Source organism: Marmota flaviventris, chromosome 11, assembly GCF_047511675.1.
Source record: "Marmota flaviventris isolate mMarFla1 chromosome 11, mMarFla1.hap1, whole genome shotgun sequence".
Lineage (NCBI taxonomy): Eukaryota > Metazoa > Chordata > Mammalia > Rodentia > Sciuridae > Marmota > Marmota flaviventris.
This window is the reverse complement of record NC_092508.1, coordinates 43,950,270-43,970,127: the sequence shown is the minus strand read 5'-3', so window position 1 is coordinate 43,970,127 and position 19,858 is coordinate 43,950,270. Positions and strand designations below refer to the sequence as shown.

The 19,858-nt window shown below is 37.6% G+C and overlaps 1 protein-coding gene across 3 annotated transcripts in view; it reads left to right on the top strand.

Annotated features, from left to right (window-relative positions):
- Positions 1 to 19,858, top strand: part of Mfsd6 (major facilitator superfamily domain containing 6) — a 63,639-nt gene that overhangs the window by 33,550 nt on the left and 10,231 nt on the right. For all 3 annotated transcript variants that reach the window (XM_027925012.2, XM_027925013.2, XM_027925011.2), the window contains exon 3: positions 10,151 to 10,248. In XM_027925012.2, the coding sequence (XP_027780813.1) occupies positions 10,151 to 10,248 (98 nt within the window). The remainder of the gene's footprint in view (positions 1 to 10,150; positions 10,249 to 19,858) is intronic.

The window sequence follows — 19,858 nt, the reverse complement described above, 5'->3', positions numbered from 1 at the left end:
CTCCCCGGCCAGGAGGCGGGGAAGGGCCAGTCGCCGCCTCTTGGAAAATCCTTGCTGCGCTATGGCCGGCTTGCACACTCGGCAGCCGCCTCTCCGCTTCACGCACCCTCCGGTAACGAAAAGTATTCAGTAATAGCCTTTTGCTGCAACTTTTTTCCTGATAATCTTTCTTCTTCTGAACTTTCTTTTTCTTTCTGACTAGAGTTCCTGGGCTTCCATCAACACATGCCTTAAATATTCTTGGTTCCACTGGGGTGCCTTCTTCCCTTAGTAATTTACTTCTCACCCCTTCCATATTTTCATCACAAAGACAATACAATACACTTAGACAAAACAAGACACAAACATACTGTATCAATCTTCTCCATTTTCTCGAAATGGTCATTTTTCCTCTCGCCCTATCTGCCTAGGGACGAGCAGATTGCCCCCGTCCTATCTATGGACGGGCAGCTTTTTTTTTGTCACTTACCCCCGAGTGTCCCGGGGCTCCCCGTAACGGGCCACCATCTGCCACAGTCCGGCTGCAGCAAAATAACCGGGGGGTGACGAATAACTTGTAAACGTTGATACAGCAGGAGTGGGAGCCGTTTATTGCAGGACAGGAGCAGTATTTATACATTCCACACAGCTTATCTAATTAGAATAAACTAGATACATCAGTCAACCAATAAGGAATCTCCACACTCAATGGCTTGTTTTTGTTACTTCTCAAACCACTCCCTCTGGCATTTTGCCAGGCACCATCCAGACTTGTTTACGAACTCTAACATTCCCCTGGCAAAATGCCAGGTGTTATTTTGACTTGTTTACAGACTCTAACACCATAGGGCCCTACCTTAGAGAAGAAAAATAGCACATTGCTATTACCTCCAATAGAATGCTGTGATGCAAGGGGGACAGGGACCTGGATCTTCCACTGGTCTAACACTGTGGCCTCTCTTTTTTTGAGCTATGAAATGAGAGGATTGGAGGTAATGCTACGGCTTCTTTTAGTTCTGTCTCCAGTAATCTAATTTTCGGCTTTATTTGATTTTAGTATGTGAAAAACCATCCATCAGACCTTCCCACTCCCTGCCTACCTTCACCCTTTACCCTAGTACAGAGACTTCAAATGGTTTTTGCTGCTAAATCAAAAATGTGCACAAAGCCATCCATGCAAACTTATCTATGCCATGCTGTGACAGCAGTCTAGCCAGTGACAGGGGATGTGATTTATCATAGCAGTGCTTGGATTGCTGTACAATTTTTTTTTTTTAATTAATTGACCTGAATGGAAGTTGGGGCCTCCAAATCTTAGGCACTTCTCTATGTACTGGCTCAGGCAGAACTTGTAAAAGGCATGATTGCTCTTGCTGAAATAGCTGTATTTTATTTAATGGTAGCTTATGCATTTGTACAAGGCTTTGTAATTTTTCTTTGCGTGCTAACTTGAACTTTTCATAAGCAGAAAAGCTATAACCACTTCTAAGCGAAGCCCACTTCAAGAGTGCCTTGAATTCCACCACCTCGGCCCAATGCAGCAATGTCACAGTGCTGCTCATTGTGAAAAGGCATTCATTAGTCATGTTTGTACAAGCCTTTTGTTTTGTATCAACCACTGGAAAAGTAAATAGCAATCCCCCAGATAAAATAAATGAGTAAATGTGACTAGATTACGTTGTGCAAAATCCTAAACAATCCTCCACTAAAGATACAGCTTCAGTCTGACTGCAGAGGCCCAGGGAAGGTACCATTGCTATCACATCCTTGATGGGTAGTCCATGGAGTAAATAGCTCTTTACTAAATTTTGCTCTAGGTTGGGGTCAAAAGTGACCTTGGGGAACATTTTATGGGTTGAATTTTGTCATCTGAAAATTCATATGGCGGAGTCCTTACCCCTAGAACCTCAGAGTATGGCTATATTTGGAGTTATGGCCTTTAAGGAAATATTTAAGTTAAAATGAGGTAATTAGGTGGGACCTTAATCCATGATGACTGATGACCTTATGAGAAGAGGAGATAGGGCACAGACAAGCATAGAGGGAAGACTTTGTGATGACAGGGAAAAGATGGCCATCTTCAAGCCAAGGAAGGAGGCCTCAGAAGAAACCAACCCTGCTAACACCCTGATCTTGCACTTCTAGCCCCAGAACTGTGAGACAATAAATTCCTGTTGTTCAAACCACCCAGTGAATGCTGTTTGTTATGGCAGCCCTAGCAAACACATGCAGTCATATAGGACTAGCTCCATTCCTGTTTATCTTCCCTTCTCTCTAATCCTTGACTCATGGTTACCTAGCCTTTGCTTGGCTACTTCTGGTGATATTGAACTTGCTACCTCCCGAGGCAACCAGGATTTTGTATCATTTAGGACTCTCAGTTGAAGTGGCAGAAAATCTTACTCAAAGTGGATTAAACAAGGGCTGGGGATGTGGCTCAAGTGGTAGCACGCTCGCCTGGCATGCGTGCGGCCCGGGTTCGATCCTCAGCACCACATACAAACAAAGATGTGTCTGCCGAGAACTAAAAAATAAATATTAAAATTCTCTCTCTCTCTCTCTCTCTTTAAAAAAAAAAAGTGGATTAAACAAAACAGGGAATATATTGTCTAATTGAGAAATGCAGTGCATGGCCTTAGGTGCAGCTTCAACCAGGTCTCAAGTGACATAACCAGACCCTGGGTTCTTCCTTCTAATAATCTCATCTCCTATAGGGCAAGTCCCAGGAAGCTCCAGGCTCAAGTTCAGTTGAAAAGAGAGGCAGCTAAGATAATAGCCTCTACCATATTGCCTGCTCCCTGGTGTGACTGTGGGCCCAACTTATCTTTAGCAGGAAGGCCCCTCACTATCTTGAAGGTCCCAGTTCACTCAGGGATTTCTTCTAGATCATCTTGTTTAGCACCTCTATTGTCTTTTCCCTCCATATTCTGGCTTTTTTCTATTCTCTCTCTCTTTCTTTTTCTCAGTGATCTCTTAAAATCTGGTGCCTTTAATTGTATTCACTTCTGCCATGGTCTGGCCAAAGTCAGGAATAGTGGGATTATTGTCACTTTTTGATTTGGTCATGATATTCTTTCAGCTTGAATTGTTTTTTTAAAAAATAGTTTTTAGTTGTAGATGAACACAACACCTTTATTTTATTTATTTATTTTTATTTGGTGCTGAGGATCCAACCCAGTGCCTCATTCGTTCTAGGAAAACACTCTACCACTGAGCCACAACCCCAGCCCCCTTCATCCTGAATTTTAATGAATTTATTTAGTTCCCTCAGATTTAGTTTAGGAGCAGCTGAAACTCTTGAGGCCTTCTTCAAATTAATTGCTATGCCAAATGTCCTTGTATGTGTACTTAGGCCTTATCATGAACAATTTTTAAAGAAAATCGGGGGGTGGGGAGGGTGTTATGTTTTTAGACATTCAGCTTTCACCTAATTGAAAAATATAACAATGAAATAGCATACCCTGTCTTCCAAGTGGTTCTGTTTCATTTGTCAAGGTTTTATTTGTTTTTCAACATCATTAATTTTATACCAGGATGATGGACACACCCTAAGAAAACAGATAAATTAAAAGAATAATGGAGAGATGTAAATATGTCAGGGAACCAACAATGACCATGCCGATGGTGACAATAATTATATTCTTAGTTTGTCAATCATTTAGAGAGGAGATTTCTGAAGGTAGCAAAATAAAGAATGAGTTAAGAGCATCAGAGACTCAGACTTCACTTTTATCTTTTCAGTTTCTAGTAGGAACTAGATAGAAGGAGCGATTAGTAGATGCAAAAAACACACATAGCTAAATGGCTGTTGTTTCTTTCCCTTTTACTCTTTTGTAGACCTTGTGGTTCTTATGCTCAGTTTTACAAGGATGGTTCAGTGGCCAGCAATACCCGTTGGTAATAGAAGCTTGATGGCCTCTGAGGACTCTATTGGAGATCCCTTCAGTTGTGCCAGGAGCATGCCATTGACTCTATGCTTTGTGGCTTGTATGCTAGCTTTTCTTTCTTTTGGTGAGATAGGCCTGTGGGGAGCAGAACTCTGTTATCTGCTTTTTGCACATTGCATGGAGCTTCAGGATGCTCCAAAAAAGCAAACCATAGCCAGCTCTTCATTGAATTACTACAATGTTTATCTTCAACAAAGTCTATTAACTTTAGTCGAAAATGTTGCCAATTGTGTTCATCTGGGTTTTTTTTAATGAATTAAGTCAATTCATTCTTTCACAAACTCATAACTTATTCCTGTACCATAACTAGGAATCTTAAAATAAACACACACATGTAATTGTAAGTACAGTATGTGCATAGTATATATCTTTTCCACCACTGTATCCCTAGCACTTAGCACAGATTGTGTTCGGTACATATTTGTTAATTGGTGTTTTATTTAGCGCATTCATATTTTCCCTCTAGATCGTGAATATTTTATTGACTGCCTGTTGTGTGTCAGGCACTGGGGATAAAATGGATATAACGTAGCACCCTCCATGGAAATGCTTTCAGGTTGTGGATGTGTAGTCACAATGGAGATAAGTGTTATGTGGCAAACCTGTGATGCAGTGATCACAGGTAAAGGACATAGACCTGGTATGAGATGGAGCTGAGTGATGGCTGGAGGAGGATTAGGACACTGTGTGCCAGTGGGTATTTTTGGCATTCATGTGGGCCAGAGGACAGGTTGCTAGGCAGAGCATTGTGCCAGATAGATTGCAAGGAAGGATGATTTAGAATAGAATCTTGTGTGTATCAGCAGTTGTTTTTTAAATCCAGATGCCCCATTGTATCACATATGCTTTCTAATGATCTGTGTGGCAAACAAGTGCTTTCCTTAAGCTGTCTCCAAAGGCCATCAGTTTCTTTGTCTAGAATGAAAATGATTAAGGCATCACTGGTTATGTCAGGTGCCTTTTAAAACTACTTGGATAACCAAGGTTTATTCACATCCATCCTTCTAATGTATTATTTTGTTTATTTTATGTGGTGCTGAGGATCGAACTCAGTGCCTCACATGTGCTTGGCAAGTGCTCTACCACTGAACCACAACCCCAGTTCCCTCCTATTGTAGTATTAAGACAGGAATGACATTAAATATGAATTTAGTTGGATGTTGCATAATTTTAAAGACAAAGTAGAAATCCAGATAATAATCCTACTGGGTTGGAGAGCCATAGGGCCAGCATCATTCCTTATTTACTTGTCTGCTTATTGAAACACAGTGATGGACCTGTGTTCCTTCTCTGAGAATGGAAAGAGGCAGATGAGCACTGTAGGGTGGGCCTGCTTAGGCCTTTCTTTGCTGCTTGCACCCTGTGCTGTCTCTGGAATAATTTCCAGAATGGGTCTGGATTAGAATCGTTCACTGGTACCTCTTCTTCAGTCCTGAGCTTAGGACCCCTTTTGTATCTTTGAAACACCCTCTCTGGCTATAGACCCAGGTGGCTTTATAATTAACCTCTGTTCACTTTGTTTACACTTCCCTGGGGCATTCCCCATCTTCTGTCTCTAGCTGCTCCTACCCTGGGTGTCCCTGAACTCCCGTAAGCTAAGGGCCTGATCTTTATGTTCCCATGTACTCTTAGCATATTTTATTTTGCATTTATTTTTTAGTTACACAATACCTTCATTTTATTTATTTATTTTTATATGGTGCTGAGGATCGAACCCAGGGCCGCACATGTGCAAGGAGAGTGCTGTACCACTGAGCCACAACCCCAGCCCCTCTTAGCATATTTTATTTTACTTGTATTTAACTTTCCTGCTTATGTGTCTTTTTTCCCCAGTAGACTGTTTCTTCTGGCAAGGAAGATTTCTTCTTCATTTTTATTCCCCTTGGGTCCAGTACAATGTATAGTAGTATATAGTGGTGTCTCAATAAATGTTTTTTGAGGAAATTCATACACATTATAGTTTTGTATGGTTCCTATGGGGCATTCAGCCACACTATAGTTGGTTAAATTTAGAAAAATAGGGCATTATGTCTAACGTACATTCTGTAAGAAATTCCAGAATGACTTCACAATTAATTGTTATCTATTTCTTGAAGATTGTTTTTAAAAGTATCAGTTTTATTATCAGATTATTACCAACCAACATATACTGCTAATACTGTGAACTGTGGTTGTATAAGAAATTAGAATTTCATAAGCACCTTTTCTCATACTTTTATAGTTTGCACAAATATAGAATCAAGATATCTAACAGGCGATTTAGGTTTTCCATGGTGTAGTAATATATCCCCTCTTACTAGTTGTGTTCCTCTTTGTAGATAACTTCACTTATACCAACCACCTGTTCTAAAATTGCCTTTGTTTCTTGCCTACTTTTATTACTGACTTCCTGTTATGAAAAAGGAAAAGAGTGACATTATTACTGACCTTTATCACTATAGATGTTTAATAGGTATCTGTGTCTTATCGAGAAGCATTTTTTAGGTTGTTCATCTGTGTTTCCAGACCTTAGAGCCCAGGGATATTCTGGGACTCTGAACATGTGCTCTACACCACACATAAAGAAGCATTTGGTTATCTATAAGATGATCTAGTAAAACACATTATAAATTTCATTTTATCAGCAGACCTTAATTTTGTGAGAGTGAATATATTAGTTTTCTAGGGCTGCCATAACAAAATCCACAGACTTGGTGGCCTAAAAATACAGAAATTTATTTCCTTATGGATCTGGAGTCTCAAAGTCCAAGATGAAGGTGTCATCAGGGTTGATTTCTTTTGAAGGCCCCTCCCTGTGGCTCATTTTCCAGTGTCTTCACAGCTTTCCCCCATGCCTGTCTCCTACTCTCTTCTTCTAAAGACATGAGTCACATTGGATTAGGACCCACCAGTATGACCTCATTTCACCTTACCTCTTCAAAACCTTTATCTCCAAATATAGTCATATTCAGAGATTCTAGGGGTTAGGAATTATGAATTTTGGGAAAATTCAGTCTGTAAAATGGAATAATATGGCAGCTTAAGTTCAGATATTAAAAAAATTCTTTAGTTGTACTTTTCAATGACTGTTGAATAAATGTATTTTTCTATCTTTGCCTTTTCATAGATACAAATGCTGCCTTTCTTTATATGCTCATAATTTTATCTGTGCTAGTTTCTTGAAACCATGGTCTCCCCAAAATGGTTGGTGAGGAAGAATGCTGGGCTCTATATTAGTCATCTTTCTGTCACTGCAACAAAATACCTGAGATAACAAATCAAAAGATGAAAGTTTGGACTGGAGATATAACTCAGTGGTAGAACATTGGCTTAGGATTATAAGGCTCTGGGTTCAATCCCCAACATTGAAGGGGAAAGGTGGGGGTGGGAGGTTGGGCGGATAGATTTGCTTTGGCTCACAGTTTTCGAGATTTTAGTTGCTTTGGCCTGTAGCAAAGCAGTCATGGTAGGGAGCAGGCCACAGAGTAAAAGTGTTTATCTCATGGCAATCAGAAAGCAAAGAGAATATGGAAGGGGCCAGGGTCCTCAATGACCTAACTTCCTTCCACTTGACCCTACCTCCTAAAGGTTTCACCACCTCCCAACAGGGCTATCAGCTGGGGACCACACCTTCAACATATGAGACTTTAAGGGACATTTGAGATTCAAATACTAACAGGTTCCTCTTTTTCAATTCTGGGATAAAGTTCTGTTAGAAAACAAAAGGGAAGTTCTTAGATGCTTTCCTCTAAAATAATGAAAATACTGTCATTAATTGAGTGATTATTTTGGGTGAATCATTGTATTATAAGTATCTCCACAAATTTGCAGAAGAGATGCTGTTATCCTACTTGAGACATGAGGAAACTGAGTGTCAGAGAGAGAGTATCTTGCCATGGATACTTCTTATTTTGCTTTTCTTTTTTAGGGCACCTGTTTGGTGCTAAAGGAATATCAGTTTTGACATTAGAAATGTGGGAAAGAAGTGAAGGCTATAGCAAGCTCTTGGTGGCAGTCTGAGACCTAAGAGTCCCAGAAGCTATGGATCAATAGCTCCATCGAGTGAATTGCACATGGGTAGAGGTTTGAAGACATCATCTACTTCCTAAAATGGGTTGATTGACTTTGGGTTACTTTAGGCCAGGAGCTTTGTACTATGGCCCACTTTGGATTGCATAGCAGTTGTCATGGCAACTCTGATTCAGAGTCAGGCTTGAAAGAAAGGTTGAAGACAGGCAATGTGAGCCTTAGGAAGGTGGATTACCAAATATATTGTATGATAGGATTATGGGAAAGTGTTACTGAAGACAGGTTGGAATGAGTTACACCAGTGATTCTCCTGGCTGACTCAGTTATCAGAACCACCTGGGGAGGTTTCAGAAGCACCACACCTGCATTTCAGCCTAGAGATCTTTATTGAGATGGGTAGGCCTTGACATCTGTCGTTTTAAACAATTACCAGAGTAAACCTGATACATAGCCAAGGTTAAGAATTAACAACTTAGGCCAGGGGTTAGGTCTATGGCCTAAAGGCCAAATCTGGCCTGCTGCCTCTTTTTGTATGACTCATGAACTAGGAATCATTTCTACATTTTGAAATGGCTGAAAAAAGTCACAAGGAGCATAATATTTTTTGACACATAAAAGTTACATGAAATTTAAATTTCAATGTTCATAATTAAATTTTACTAGAGTGTAGACAGGCTTATTTACTTACATATTATCTGCTCTCCTTTCACACCAGCAGAGCAGAGTTGAGTGGTTGTTATAAAGACCATGTGGCCCAGGAAACCTAAACTATAGAGGTTATGACCCTTAACAGAAAATGTTGCTGGCCCCTGAGTTAGGCTAAGTAGAGGCTATCCTCTTACCCTAACTTAGAGTTGGGTTAGAACTTTAAAAAGAAGCAAAAAGAGGTTCCTGGATCTTGTTTTGTGTTTCTGTAGTGCATTTTGCATTTTAATTTCCTGTGGGTTTTTTCCTGCCTAGTTGAGGGAGTTTGATAGATGGATCAGTAGCAAGCATGTTCAACAAAATTTTTATGAAACAGAACTGAAATATACTTATTTCATCAAACCACACAAGTATAAAGAATATAATATTCATAGAACTAAGTGACCCAGGCCTTTTTAATAATTCACGGAGGATCTCCTAAGTTTTTTCTAATATCCATTTCCTAGCCCTCCTCAAACCCAATCCTTTTGTCTTTTTCCCATCCTTTTGTTCCACATTTAATTAAAATCAGTCCCATCTGGGCACCTGAGAGCATAGTCTGTCCTGTGATTGATTCAAGGATGGGAAAAAGAGGACAATTTTTATAGAAATGATTGTATAATCATGTATGTAATCTTAGCAGAGCAAGATTAGGAAAATACCACTGACTGTCATGTTGGCATCAGAAAACAAGAAAAACATTAAGGTTAGGAAAATGAAAAATGACTGAGAAAGAGAAATTCCTCATCAGGCTGTTTGTTTAGTACAGAGAAGCAGGAACCATCTGCTTCCAAACCAGCCTGCCCAGTTCAGAATGGGAGAGACTGTAACTTTATGCTTGGGTGCACCACTTTAGTCCTTTGCTTATTTTGTTTTTACTTATATTTTTTGTAGTAATAATGAACGGGGGTAGGGGAGTCAAGAGATTAATATATATTAGTTTTGTAAGTGTGTGATGTCATGGATATTTTTTAAAATAGTGAACGTCTATCACTTGAACTGACAGGAAAAATATTTGATTTCCAAATAGTTTATTATCCATCATTAGATGATCATTTTTAGTGACCTTAAGAGTCTCCCTGTGACACTGCTTGATGTCCTGGGTATTATAAGTGAGACCACAATCATGTTCACATGTTCTAATTTTTATCCTGTTCTTTCTCCATTGTTGTGAAGTGGCTACAATCCCAGGCATATTTACCCTCCAGCCACCTGGAAGGAAGCCAGTAATGTCATTACAGATGGGAGTGTGCCCAGGCTATCTTAAAAAAACATTGTCTCTGTTACTAATTAAAGTTTTAGGAAGGGCGATGTTCGCTTTTATATTAAGCATTTGGGAAAGGCTGAGGGCAGATATATTAGAAGCATTATTCTTGTTCCTAAATCATGGGTAAATTTAATTGTCCTATAGCTTACCTTCCCCTAGGTTTGGAACCCTATCTGTTCAATGATGGAGGGTAAAAAGTAGGTAATATTTGTAGTTTTTGTGTTTAGTCTTTGGGGCTTAATTAACTTTCCTTTGCTTTTTATAGGGTTCTGTACATTGGCCTGGCCTGCAATACAGCTCGCTATATTTATATTTCCTACCTGGAAAATGCCTGGACTGTCCTCCCCATGGAAGTTCTTCAAGGTAAGTTAACTGCTATAATTAGAGTTATTTCTCTACTTAACCAAGCAATGTGGCCTTCAGCATCTGACTCTACAAAGGAAGGGTGGACCTGCTGTTTTATATGATTTTGAAGTGATTGTTAAGGAAGAGATGACGTCAAAAGGCTGGCTTTTCAGTTACCCTGAGTGCAGTGCTGCATTGAGTCAAACAGAGCTGGATTTGACCCACACCCTTGTGACTAAACAAAGAAAGAAGAACTCTAGAAAATAATCCTACATATAATTGTTAGGCCACAGGCATTTAAAGGTGGTTTTAAAATGTAAAAGTATTCATTTTTCAAAAATTTAGGTGTTTTTGTTTTTTTTAAGTTAACTATGTTTATTGAAAAAATATTGTCATAATTATTTATCTCTTCCATTATTTTTATTATATCTGGTGGTTTATGTCTAAAGCTTTATAGTCACATTATTGTTTTTCCATGAACCTCCTAAATCTTTGCTCAGATATCCTGACCTGAGTTCTTCCCTGGCTTCACTACACTGTTTCCTATCAAGATAGAACTGAAAAAATTTCTAGGAGGCTCATTGCCATATTAGCTCATGTAACTGGGTTCTGAAAACCACTGTTAGTACCTTGCCTGTCCTATTTATTGATTGGCATTGTGATTAAAATACAGGCTCAAGACAAGATCATTTGGAGTTGAGTCTGCTGTGACAGCCCAGGTTCCTAAATCAGTAATTGGACTAGACAGCATGGGGTTATATATAATTTCATTAGCTTTATTAAAGATTTCCATTATCTTTTTTCCTAACTTGAAGGATGTAAATGCATTTCAATATAATTAATTTCTTTTCATGATTTTGATCTTTTAAGATGAAAGATTTACAACCGTATGTCTAAATAGAATGTGTAAAATGTGCTGGGCATGGTGGTGCATACCTGTAATCCCAGCTACTCAGGAGGCAGAGGCAGGAGATCTCAAGTTCCAAGCCAGCCTCAGCAACTTAGTGAGGCCCTAAGCAACTCAGTGAGACCCTGTCTCTAAATAAAACATAAGAGGGCTGGGGATGTGACTCAGTGGTTAAGAGCTCCTAGATTCAATCCCTGGTACCAAAAAAAAAAAAAAAAAGTAATCTCACTCATTCATCAGATTACACCATAGCAATGAGAAAAGAACATCCCAATTTAAATGAGATATAATTTATATTTATATTAAAATTATAAAATTTAAAAATATATATATTTTAAGGATAGGGAATGTAGCTCAGTGGTATAGTGTTTGCCTAGCAAGCATGAGGACCTCGATACAATCCCCAGTACTGTACCAAAAAAAACAAAACAAACCCACAAAAAAACCCAAAAACTTTAAAGGTGCTTTTCACTCAGGAAATTATACTTCTATGGTATAATTGGTAAAAGGAGATTTGTATATAAATGTATAGAAAATTGAGCATATAATGAATTATCATATATAATCACTAGAATTCTAGAAGGGTCTTAAGGCATACTTATATTATATCATTGAAGAATAACAAAGAGCTAAACATGAGCTACAGGAAAGAATCTTGCAATAACAAGCTATATGCAACCCAGTTCTTAGTATCTCACTTCTATTTCCTGTTCTCTCCTTGTCTGGCTTCATTGCTTTGTTTATTGGTATGTCACAGTGTACAGACTCCATAAAAAGATCTGTGTGCCTATGAAAATATATTTTGCAATAATTATGTATATACTTTTTTTCTCCTTTTAATTTAACATGAATTAGATAGAAAAGTTTACATAAGATACTGAAGAAAAAAGAGCATTCATGAAATGGTTTAAGGAGCAACGGAAGAATTTTATAAGAAGGAAAAACAAATGCTATTTTGAACTTAAAACCTCTTTTCCTGTTAATTTATCAGATGTATTAAATGGCTACTAGGAACCAGGCAGCATGTGGGGTACTAGGAATGTAATAAAAAAAAATTAACTCATGCCTCAAGGTCTCACCATCTGTTCTGGAAGCCAGATGTGAAAACATATAATTACTACACAGTGTGTTAGATGGAATCATAGAAAAATGTGCTAGGTAACAGACAAAGAGCTTGGTGGAGAAAATAATTGGCTTTGTGAAGTCGAGAGTGGGTGGATGAGGATTTTATTGAAGAATTCCCTAAGGAAATAACATACAAACTGGGGATTGAAGAGCTAGTAGGAATCCACCCGGTAGCCTAAAGAAAGCCAGCATTCTAGGATAGGGAAGAGTGCTATATGCCAAAACACAGAAGTAGAAAGCACAGCAGGACCGCAGGAACACAGGTGGTGTGCCACAGCTAGGGCTCCATGGAATTATCATCCCAAACTGCGGACCTGGGCTGTGTTTTTACAATGCTTGTATATACCTCGGGGTGTATCATCCCAGGATTTGGGGGGCTGGCCATGTTCTGAATCTAAACAGGAGTTCTGCTTCGTGTCACCAGCTACAGTTTATACTTACATATTTCATTTTATTCTCTCTTGTTCCAGGAGAAACTTAGTTACTGATTGAAGCAAGAGAAAAAGGAGATCTGTAAATGCATAGTTTCCTCCTCCAACAGAGGGCTCTGTGACCAGTTTCCACAGAGCTCATTGTTTCTAAAACTGGAGATCATTTCATTCCTTGGCAGACTGAATACTGAGTATTTGGCTGTACAACAAAACCAAAATTCCTTCCTTTATTTGACCCATGCCCACCCCACGGAAAGCAGTGGATCATCCCTGTGGAGTCAGTCTTGCATCACAGGATACAGTTCTGACTGAAAAGATTTGTTTGAGTGGTCTTGATTATGTTGCCTTTACATTGTTTGTCCAAAGACATTAAAGTCCCCAAAACAACATGAAAACTAATACTGCCTAATGCGCAGCTGAAGTGGAGAAGACAAAAGCTGTACTGTGTTCTGTATCACCAGCTACCCATCTATTCCTCTTTGGGGTTGCATGAAACTCATGGTAGAAAAATCCCTTGTTTTCCTTGATTTCTTCAAGTTCTTAATCATCCTGTAACATTCTCTCATTGGGCTATATTAACATTAATTAGCATTTGGGATGCAGAAAAAGGAAAATTTCTCCTCTTTAGACCCATAGGGAAGAGGCTACGCAGATCTATTTGGGGATCAAGGTATGACCATTATGGAAATGTGAGGTCATTTCTTTCTCTAATCTTTCTCACATTCAGTGGCCAGTGTTATCTTGCAGCCTTATCCTTTTAGCAATTCAGCTAACATGTTATTCAGTAGGCAACTAGTGGCATAAAGCATATTTCCTGCCCATAAGGAGTCTATATTTTTGTTTTTTAAGTTGGATCTAAGTACCATCCCAGAGGTGGCAGGATTAGTTTTTTATTTCTCAAGATCTTATTTTAAAAATTCATGGAAATTTTACCTTTACTTTTGCGTAAGAAACATTTGAACATTTATGGTTATGATCAGGAATATAAACATTTGATAAAAGTAAAGCTCAAATTTGTTATACTTCTTTCCTATGTGGGTACTGATTTTATAGTAAATCTTTGCAAAGCTCAGAAAAGAATGTGATCAAAATTATTCTGGTTATTAAAATATATTTAAGGAGAGTAAGTCCACCCCAGGGAGCTGCTATAACTAAAAGGTTACTTTGAATTACTTGAATTAATGACTTTAGTGTTGACAGGTAGAAATGAAGTTCAGGTCATCTCCTCTCTGTAGGATATTTTGCCAGTGGGGGTTGGGTTACATTTTTTATGAAAGATGGTTTTTTAATGTCACCAGTAGGAGGGCCTGAGCTGACATTTATGAAGCTTTATTCTGTTTATATAGCATGCCTCTTCCGCCAAGTAAGACCCATGTTTTCCTTCCTCTTAGGTTCTTGAAGAACATAGAAAAATTATAAGAGGATTACTATGTAGTCCTTATCTGACAGTAGGAATTCTAGACATGATTCCAATCTGTTATTATCAGGTTGAAAATTTTCTGTGTGGCTTAACCCTTAAAACACAGTAGTTTGCTACATGAATACCTAAGATACACAAATATTCTAAGTTAAGCATTTCAGTTGATAATTGGTACACAAAAGTCATTGGTATTACTGTTAAAATTAACTTTTAATCAGAATAGTCTTACAAATTTTAATGATTTTTTTTATATCAAGGAGTGAATGCAGCAGTGCTTAACTAACACTGAGCCATCCCCTAGCCCCTATATATAATAAAAAATATAATTTTTATGACATTATATATATATGTACATACAATTAATAATATATTCTCATATATATATATATATATATATATATATATATGAGAATATATTATTAATTTGAGAGAGCATCTTGCTAAGTTACTCAGGGCCCTGCTAAGTTGCTGAGACTGGCTTTGAACTTCAGATCCTCCTGCCTCAGCCTCGTGAGCCACTTGGATTACAGGCATGTGCCACCACACTCAGCTAATAATTTTATTCTTTGTTGCCCATGTTTTATAGTTGATAAAACTAAAACAGTTACAAAAACATTTTCTTCAAAAAGAAATTATTTTTTCCATTTAGTATTCATTTGATGAAATGTCTTCTGGTCCAATCATCCTTTTCTGGCATCTGTATGCCCCACTGAGCTCTCCTTTTTCTGAATTGTTCTCACATTTATGGACTATGTTGTGTAAGTTAGCACGTAATAGCACTCAAGTCATTTTGCAAATACTAGTTTTGTTGCCTTGTTTAACCCCTTAAATACAAAGTCCATGCCTTACACTTTATTTCTCCTAAGAGTTATGCTTATACAAAGATATGTTATAACTGCTTGTGATTTATTGCCCCTGTATCTCGTACTGTACTTGATATTTTCCAGTTTTTAACCCTTGTGAATAATGAAGTTCTATCTGAAAATTTATAAATATCTGAAGAGATTTTGAAAACAAAACTTAAATCCTGTATTTTCAATATCATATTTCTTTCTAGAATAACATCTTGCCATCTGTGGCATACTGTAAAAACACTGATATATTTTAATCATTTACTCACTTACACTCCCACCTCATTCTATAGGCTTGTTGAGGCAGTTTACAAAAAAATACAATAACCTGGAAACCATAAAGTACTTAGGCTTGAATTAGACCATCTGTGTTTGAATTCAAGCTCCCTGACTATAAGTTCCGTGTCTTTGGCAAGCTGCTTAATCTCTCTAAGCTTAAGACTTGAATTATAGAAAAGATTAATATGAGTACTAAATAAACTAATTTATGCAAAGTATTTAGAACAGTATTTGACACATAGAGTACAGTGGATGTTAGATAAAAAACAATAACAATAAGGTAAATTAGAAACAAACAAACCCAAGTACCAGAAGAAATATAATTGAAAAGATTCTATCCTAGGAGGTTAATCTGCAATTATACATGAAAGTCTGGCTATGAATTAGAACCTGAGACCTGATGACCAAAACATAGTGGAATCAGGACCATCTTTAGGGAAGGGATATTTTTTACTGGCTTTGATATAAAATTAGCCCCTGTGTGCAGCTTCATGTGGGAAAGCATGAGGATGTAATATACAGTGCTGCCAAGTCTTGACATTAAACACACTCGGCGTTAGGTGGTAGTCTCCTTAAACTTGTTTGAAATGTGCCAAAGGCATAATATAAAATTCATGAGGGCTCCAAAAACAATGTTACATCAGATATAGACTTTTCTAGAAACTTAATTTTTTCAAACATGCAAACTAAAGTTTATAGAAGAGATCTGTTTCTTCTCTACTTTTACACAACATGGGATTTGGAAATTCTCTCCAACCTTATCTAGAATACCTTTTATCCATAAATGCCTTCTTTCTCATATGCCAGCATACAGATCACTTCCTGCCTAGTTTGAATTCATCATCCTTCTATTCAGCTGCCATTAGATGTCAGGCTTTGTGCTGGATGCTGGGTAGGTCTGTTCTCCACAAGGAGCTCAGTCTGCTCCTTCTTCAGGTAAATCTTGACCCTTTTGACCCACTGGACATTTCTTAGATATCATCATATTCTTCGAACCTACCAGGTATCTGGCCCATAGTATAGACATCAACATTATCAACAGATAGTGCTAAGTAGAGGCATGAAGGAGATTCTTGCAGTGCTGTGTGCTGGTAGAAGTGGAAATGTTGGCCTATAATAATAATTGTTGCCTGTCCTATATAAAATCTCTTTCAAGTTCCATGCCACCTCTGCTAAGTACATTACTCTGAAAGATTCCCTGCTATTTTTGGAAAGTCTAAGAGGGATAATAACAAGCCAGGCTCCCTGCTGTAGCTCATCTGCTATCTGGCTTTCTTCTTGCACATACAGCTAGATTATATTTTCCAATATCCCTTGCAGTTAGGTATGACTGGATAACTGGTTCTGACTAGTGAGATAGGAGCAAAAAAATGATGTATATCCCTTCTAAACTTGACCCATAAAATTTTCTGTGTGCTTTGATTGCCTCTCCTCCTTCCCCTGGGTATTGAAACCTAGGGTACCAGGCATTGAAGAGTCGAAGTCTTTGCAGCCTGGATCCCTGAATGAGTGTATGGAACAGAGCTGCTACTCCTCCTGTCTCCTGCTAGTTGGACTTCATTTATGATCAAGAAAGTATCTACTGTGTGAAATCAGTATTATTTTGAGGCTTATCTATTACAACAGCTAGCATTACCTTAACTGATAGAGACTCCTCTTACTGCCTACCCAGTGGAGGCCTTTATTTAGGGAGAGCAGTCTTACCGATGTTCACAAGTTTTATCTTTCAGAAGCTTCTTTCATCCCTGCATGAGAAGTACAATGAAGTAATTGAAATGTAAACTTTGGTCTGTACACGGAAAAGGATTGTGACAGCTAATTCTGTGTGCTGGTGCTAAAGGGATAATTATATTTTGTTTGGTAAGCAATACATCAGTGGTAGAAACAAGAAAAACAAAACAGTTCTAGTTCTCAGTACTTTGTCAGTTCTCTCTCCTCCCAGCCATTATGATGTGATTTCCCCAAGCCAAGCAACATTTAACAAAGAATAGCTGTCTTCTTGAGAAGAAAGGATTTTTTTTCTTGCTCATACATGCCATTTATTGCAATAGAGCACTCTTGTGGGCCAGGACTGAACAGTTTTGAAATACATATTGCAGAATAAGATACCGGTGTTGAATATTATAAGGTAAAGAGCCATTTAGGGTATATGAAAGACTTGATGCTATATGTAATAAATCAGCTTTTAGGGAATGAGGGGAAAAAGGCAGAAGGAATAGGAATTTTTTTTTCAAGAAAGTAGATTGTTGGGCATGTTTGCAAATACCAACAAAACCTCTCAAAGCTGACAACTACATTTTCTGAGGAATACTGAAATAGTTGTTACGAGGACATACAGTGCAACACATAAGCACTTAAGTTCTGAATGTGGATATCCAAGATTCATACCATGTCCTACTACTGCCTGTCTCTGTGACCTTGAACATGGCATTCTAATCTCTTGGTGCCTTAGTTTCCTTTTTGGAAAATGAAGAAAAACATGCTACCCAAGAATAAAGGAAATAATCTGTGCAAAATAGCACAATTCCTTGTGGAATAATTTGCTGTGATGATACTATATTATTAATAAAAAATTTTATTATTAATCACAATTATTTTTAGTGATTCAAGGTTATCCAAACAGTATCTCCAGATAGTTAGGGTCATGGCATTAAGTAATGTGGGCATATCTTTTTGTTTCTATTAAGCCTCAAAGCTAATGCTGATGAACCCCACTAGAAGTAAGGGAGGACTGAGACACTAAGTTTATGTGACCTGTTTGGTCTTTGTGAGTCATGCAGTATTCGTTGAGCACCTATTAGTGAGTTGGTGATGAATTACTACTGAAGGCATCTCGATAGATTTATGACAAGTGACTAAGGAAGGGTTAACAGGTGTGGCTAGGTGTCAATTTGTGTGTTCACTGTTAGCAATCAGGGGTAACATCTTTTGATTTTCACCGTTGGCTCTTCCAACATAATTATCTCATACTTAAGGGTTTGAAATTTTGTACCTCTGCTGTACACATTTACCCATGTCACAAAATAAATGTTCTTATTTCATCACATAAAGAATAATCATCTACTCTTTTGCACAGATCTCTAATAAAAAGTAAAGAAAGTAGAAATATTTTCTTTTCCTAGTTTATGATAGTATTTTACCTCCTAAATTTTACAGGAGAGTTGTTTTAGGTAGCACAATTGCTAAGGCTTCCTCAATCTTGTCATATAAATATGGAAAATGGTGGAAAGTTTTTAGATTTCTAAGGTAGCTTTTTATATTATTCTGAAATTAGAGGACCAGAACACAATTGTAATAAAAATATTGGCCAGAGTTTGAGATTACTAATAAGATTACTGGAGAGTTGTGTATTCAAATTTAAGCATAAGAACCGTAGCTCTACAAATGCCTTTAAGGTGATATTACTAACCGGTCCCTTCTATGGATTGCTTAGTTTTGCTAGTTTATTTTCTAGGAAGTGGGGTAGGCTTAATTGATTCTTCCATTGTCATGATGTTTAGAAATAGTTGTTTTTTTTTTTTTTTTTTTTTTTTGAGAGAAATCAATTCTAACCTTACGTCTTCCCTAGAAAATGTTGGAGGATATAGGAGGACTGGCTTTCCTTCTTCTATCTTTAGTACCAGAGAAGACATTTACACTTTATTGTTTTTCCCTTCAGCTAATGCCATTAGTTACTTTAAAGGCTGTAGTTCCCAATTATCTAATCAAAAACAATAAAGAGACTTTAGAAATCTAACTCAGGAGAATTTCAGAACTGCCACATTATACCAGCCAGCCAGCTCTAAAAATAATTTAAAAGCCTTCAGACTGGAGTCACCCTGGTGGAAAATGGTTTGATTACCTTAGATTACCTTGTTGTCTAAGTTTTAGACAACACCTAGAATTTTGAAGTGGTGTAAAGAGAGAGGCTCTATTATTGCAAGATTTTGTGTATGCCAAAGCCTTCACACTTGAGAATAACTTCAAGAATTATATTTAATCTAAAATATCAATGAGATCAAATACATTTGATCTAAATTATAACCAAAAAGTATATTTTAATACAGTCCCATACACAAAGAGGCTCGTCTTTGTCTACTTGTAAATCCTGCAATTGATTGCAGTTAACGTGCAACCATGTGATGTGGTTTCAGGTCTTGGGAAACCACGTCTTAAAGATGGATCACTAATTTGGATTTTGTTATTGAATCAAATCAATTTTGAATGAATTAATTGTATGTGTTGGAATACTTTCGATTTTTATTTTAGTGTTAGTGAAATTCTAGCGTACATCTTGAAAAGAAATAGAAGTAACATCACCTTTAATGATACAAATGAAACTCTTCCCATTGTGTACCTCTGTATCAACATTCACAATGAAGACTCTATCCAGACATTATTCATTTCTGAGAAATATGGCACTATCTAGAGAGCATTGCAATTGTTTAGCTAAAGTAAATACTTTATTTGACTTCTTTGGAAATTAATTAAGTGTGCATGCTACCACTGATGATCTAGACTGACTTTTTAGTTGAAAAATAGTCTGGTTAGGGCTAGGATATAGCTTAGTGACAGAGTGTTTGCCAAGCTTGTGGGAGGCCTGGGTTGGATCTGCAGCACTAGAAAAACAAAACAA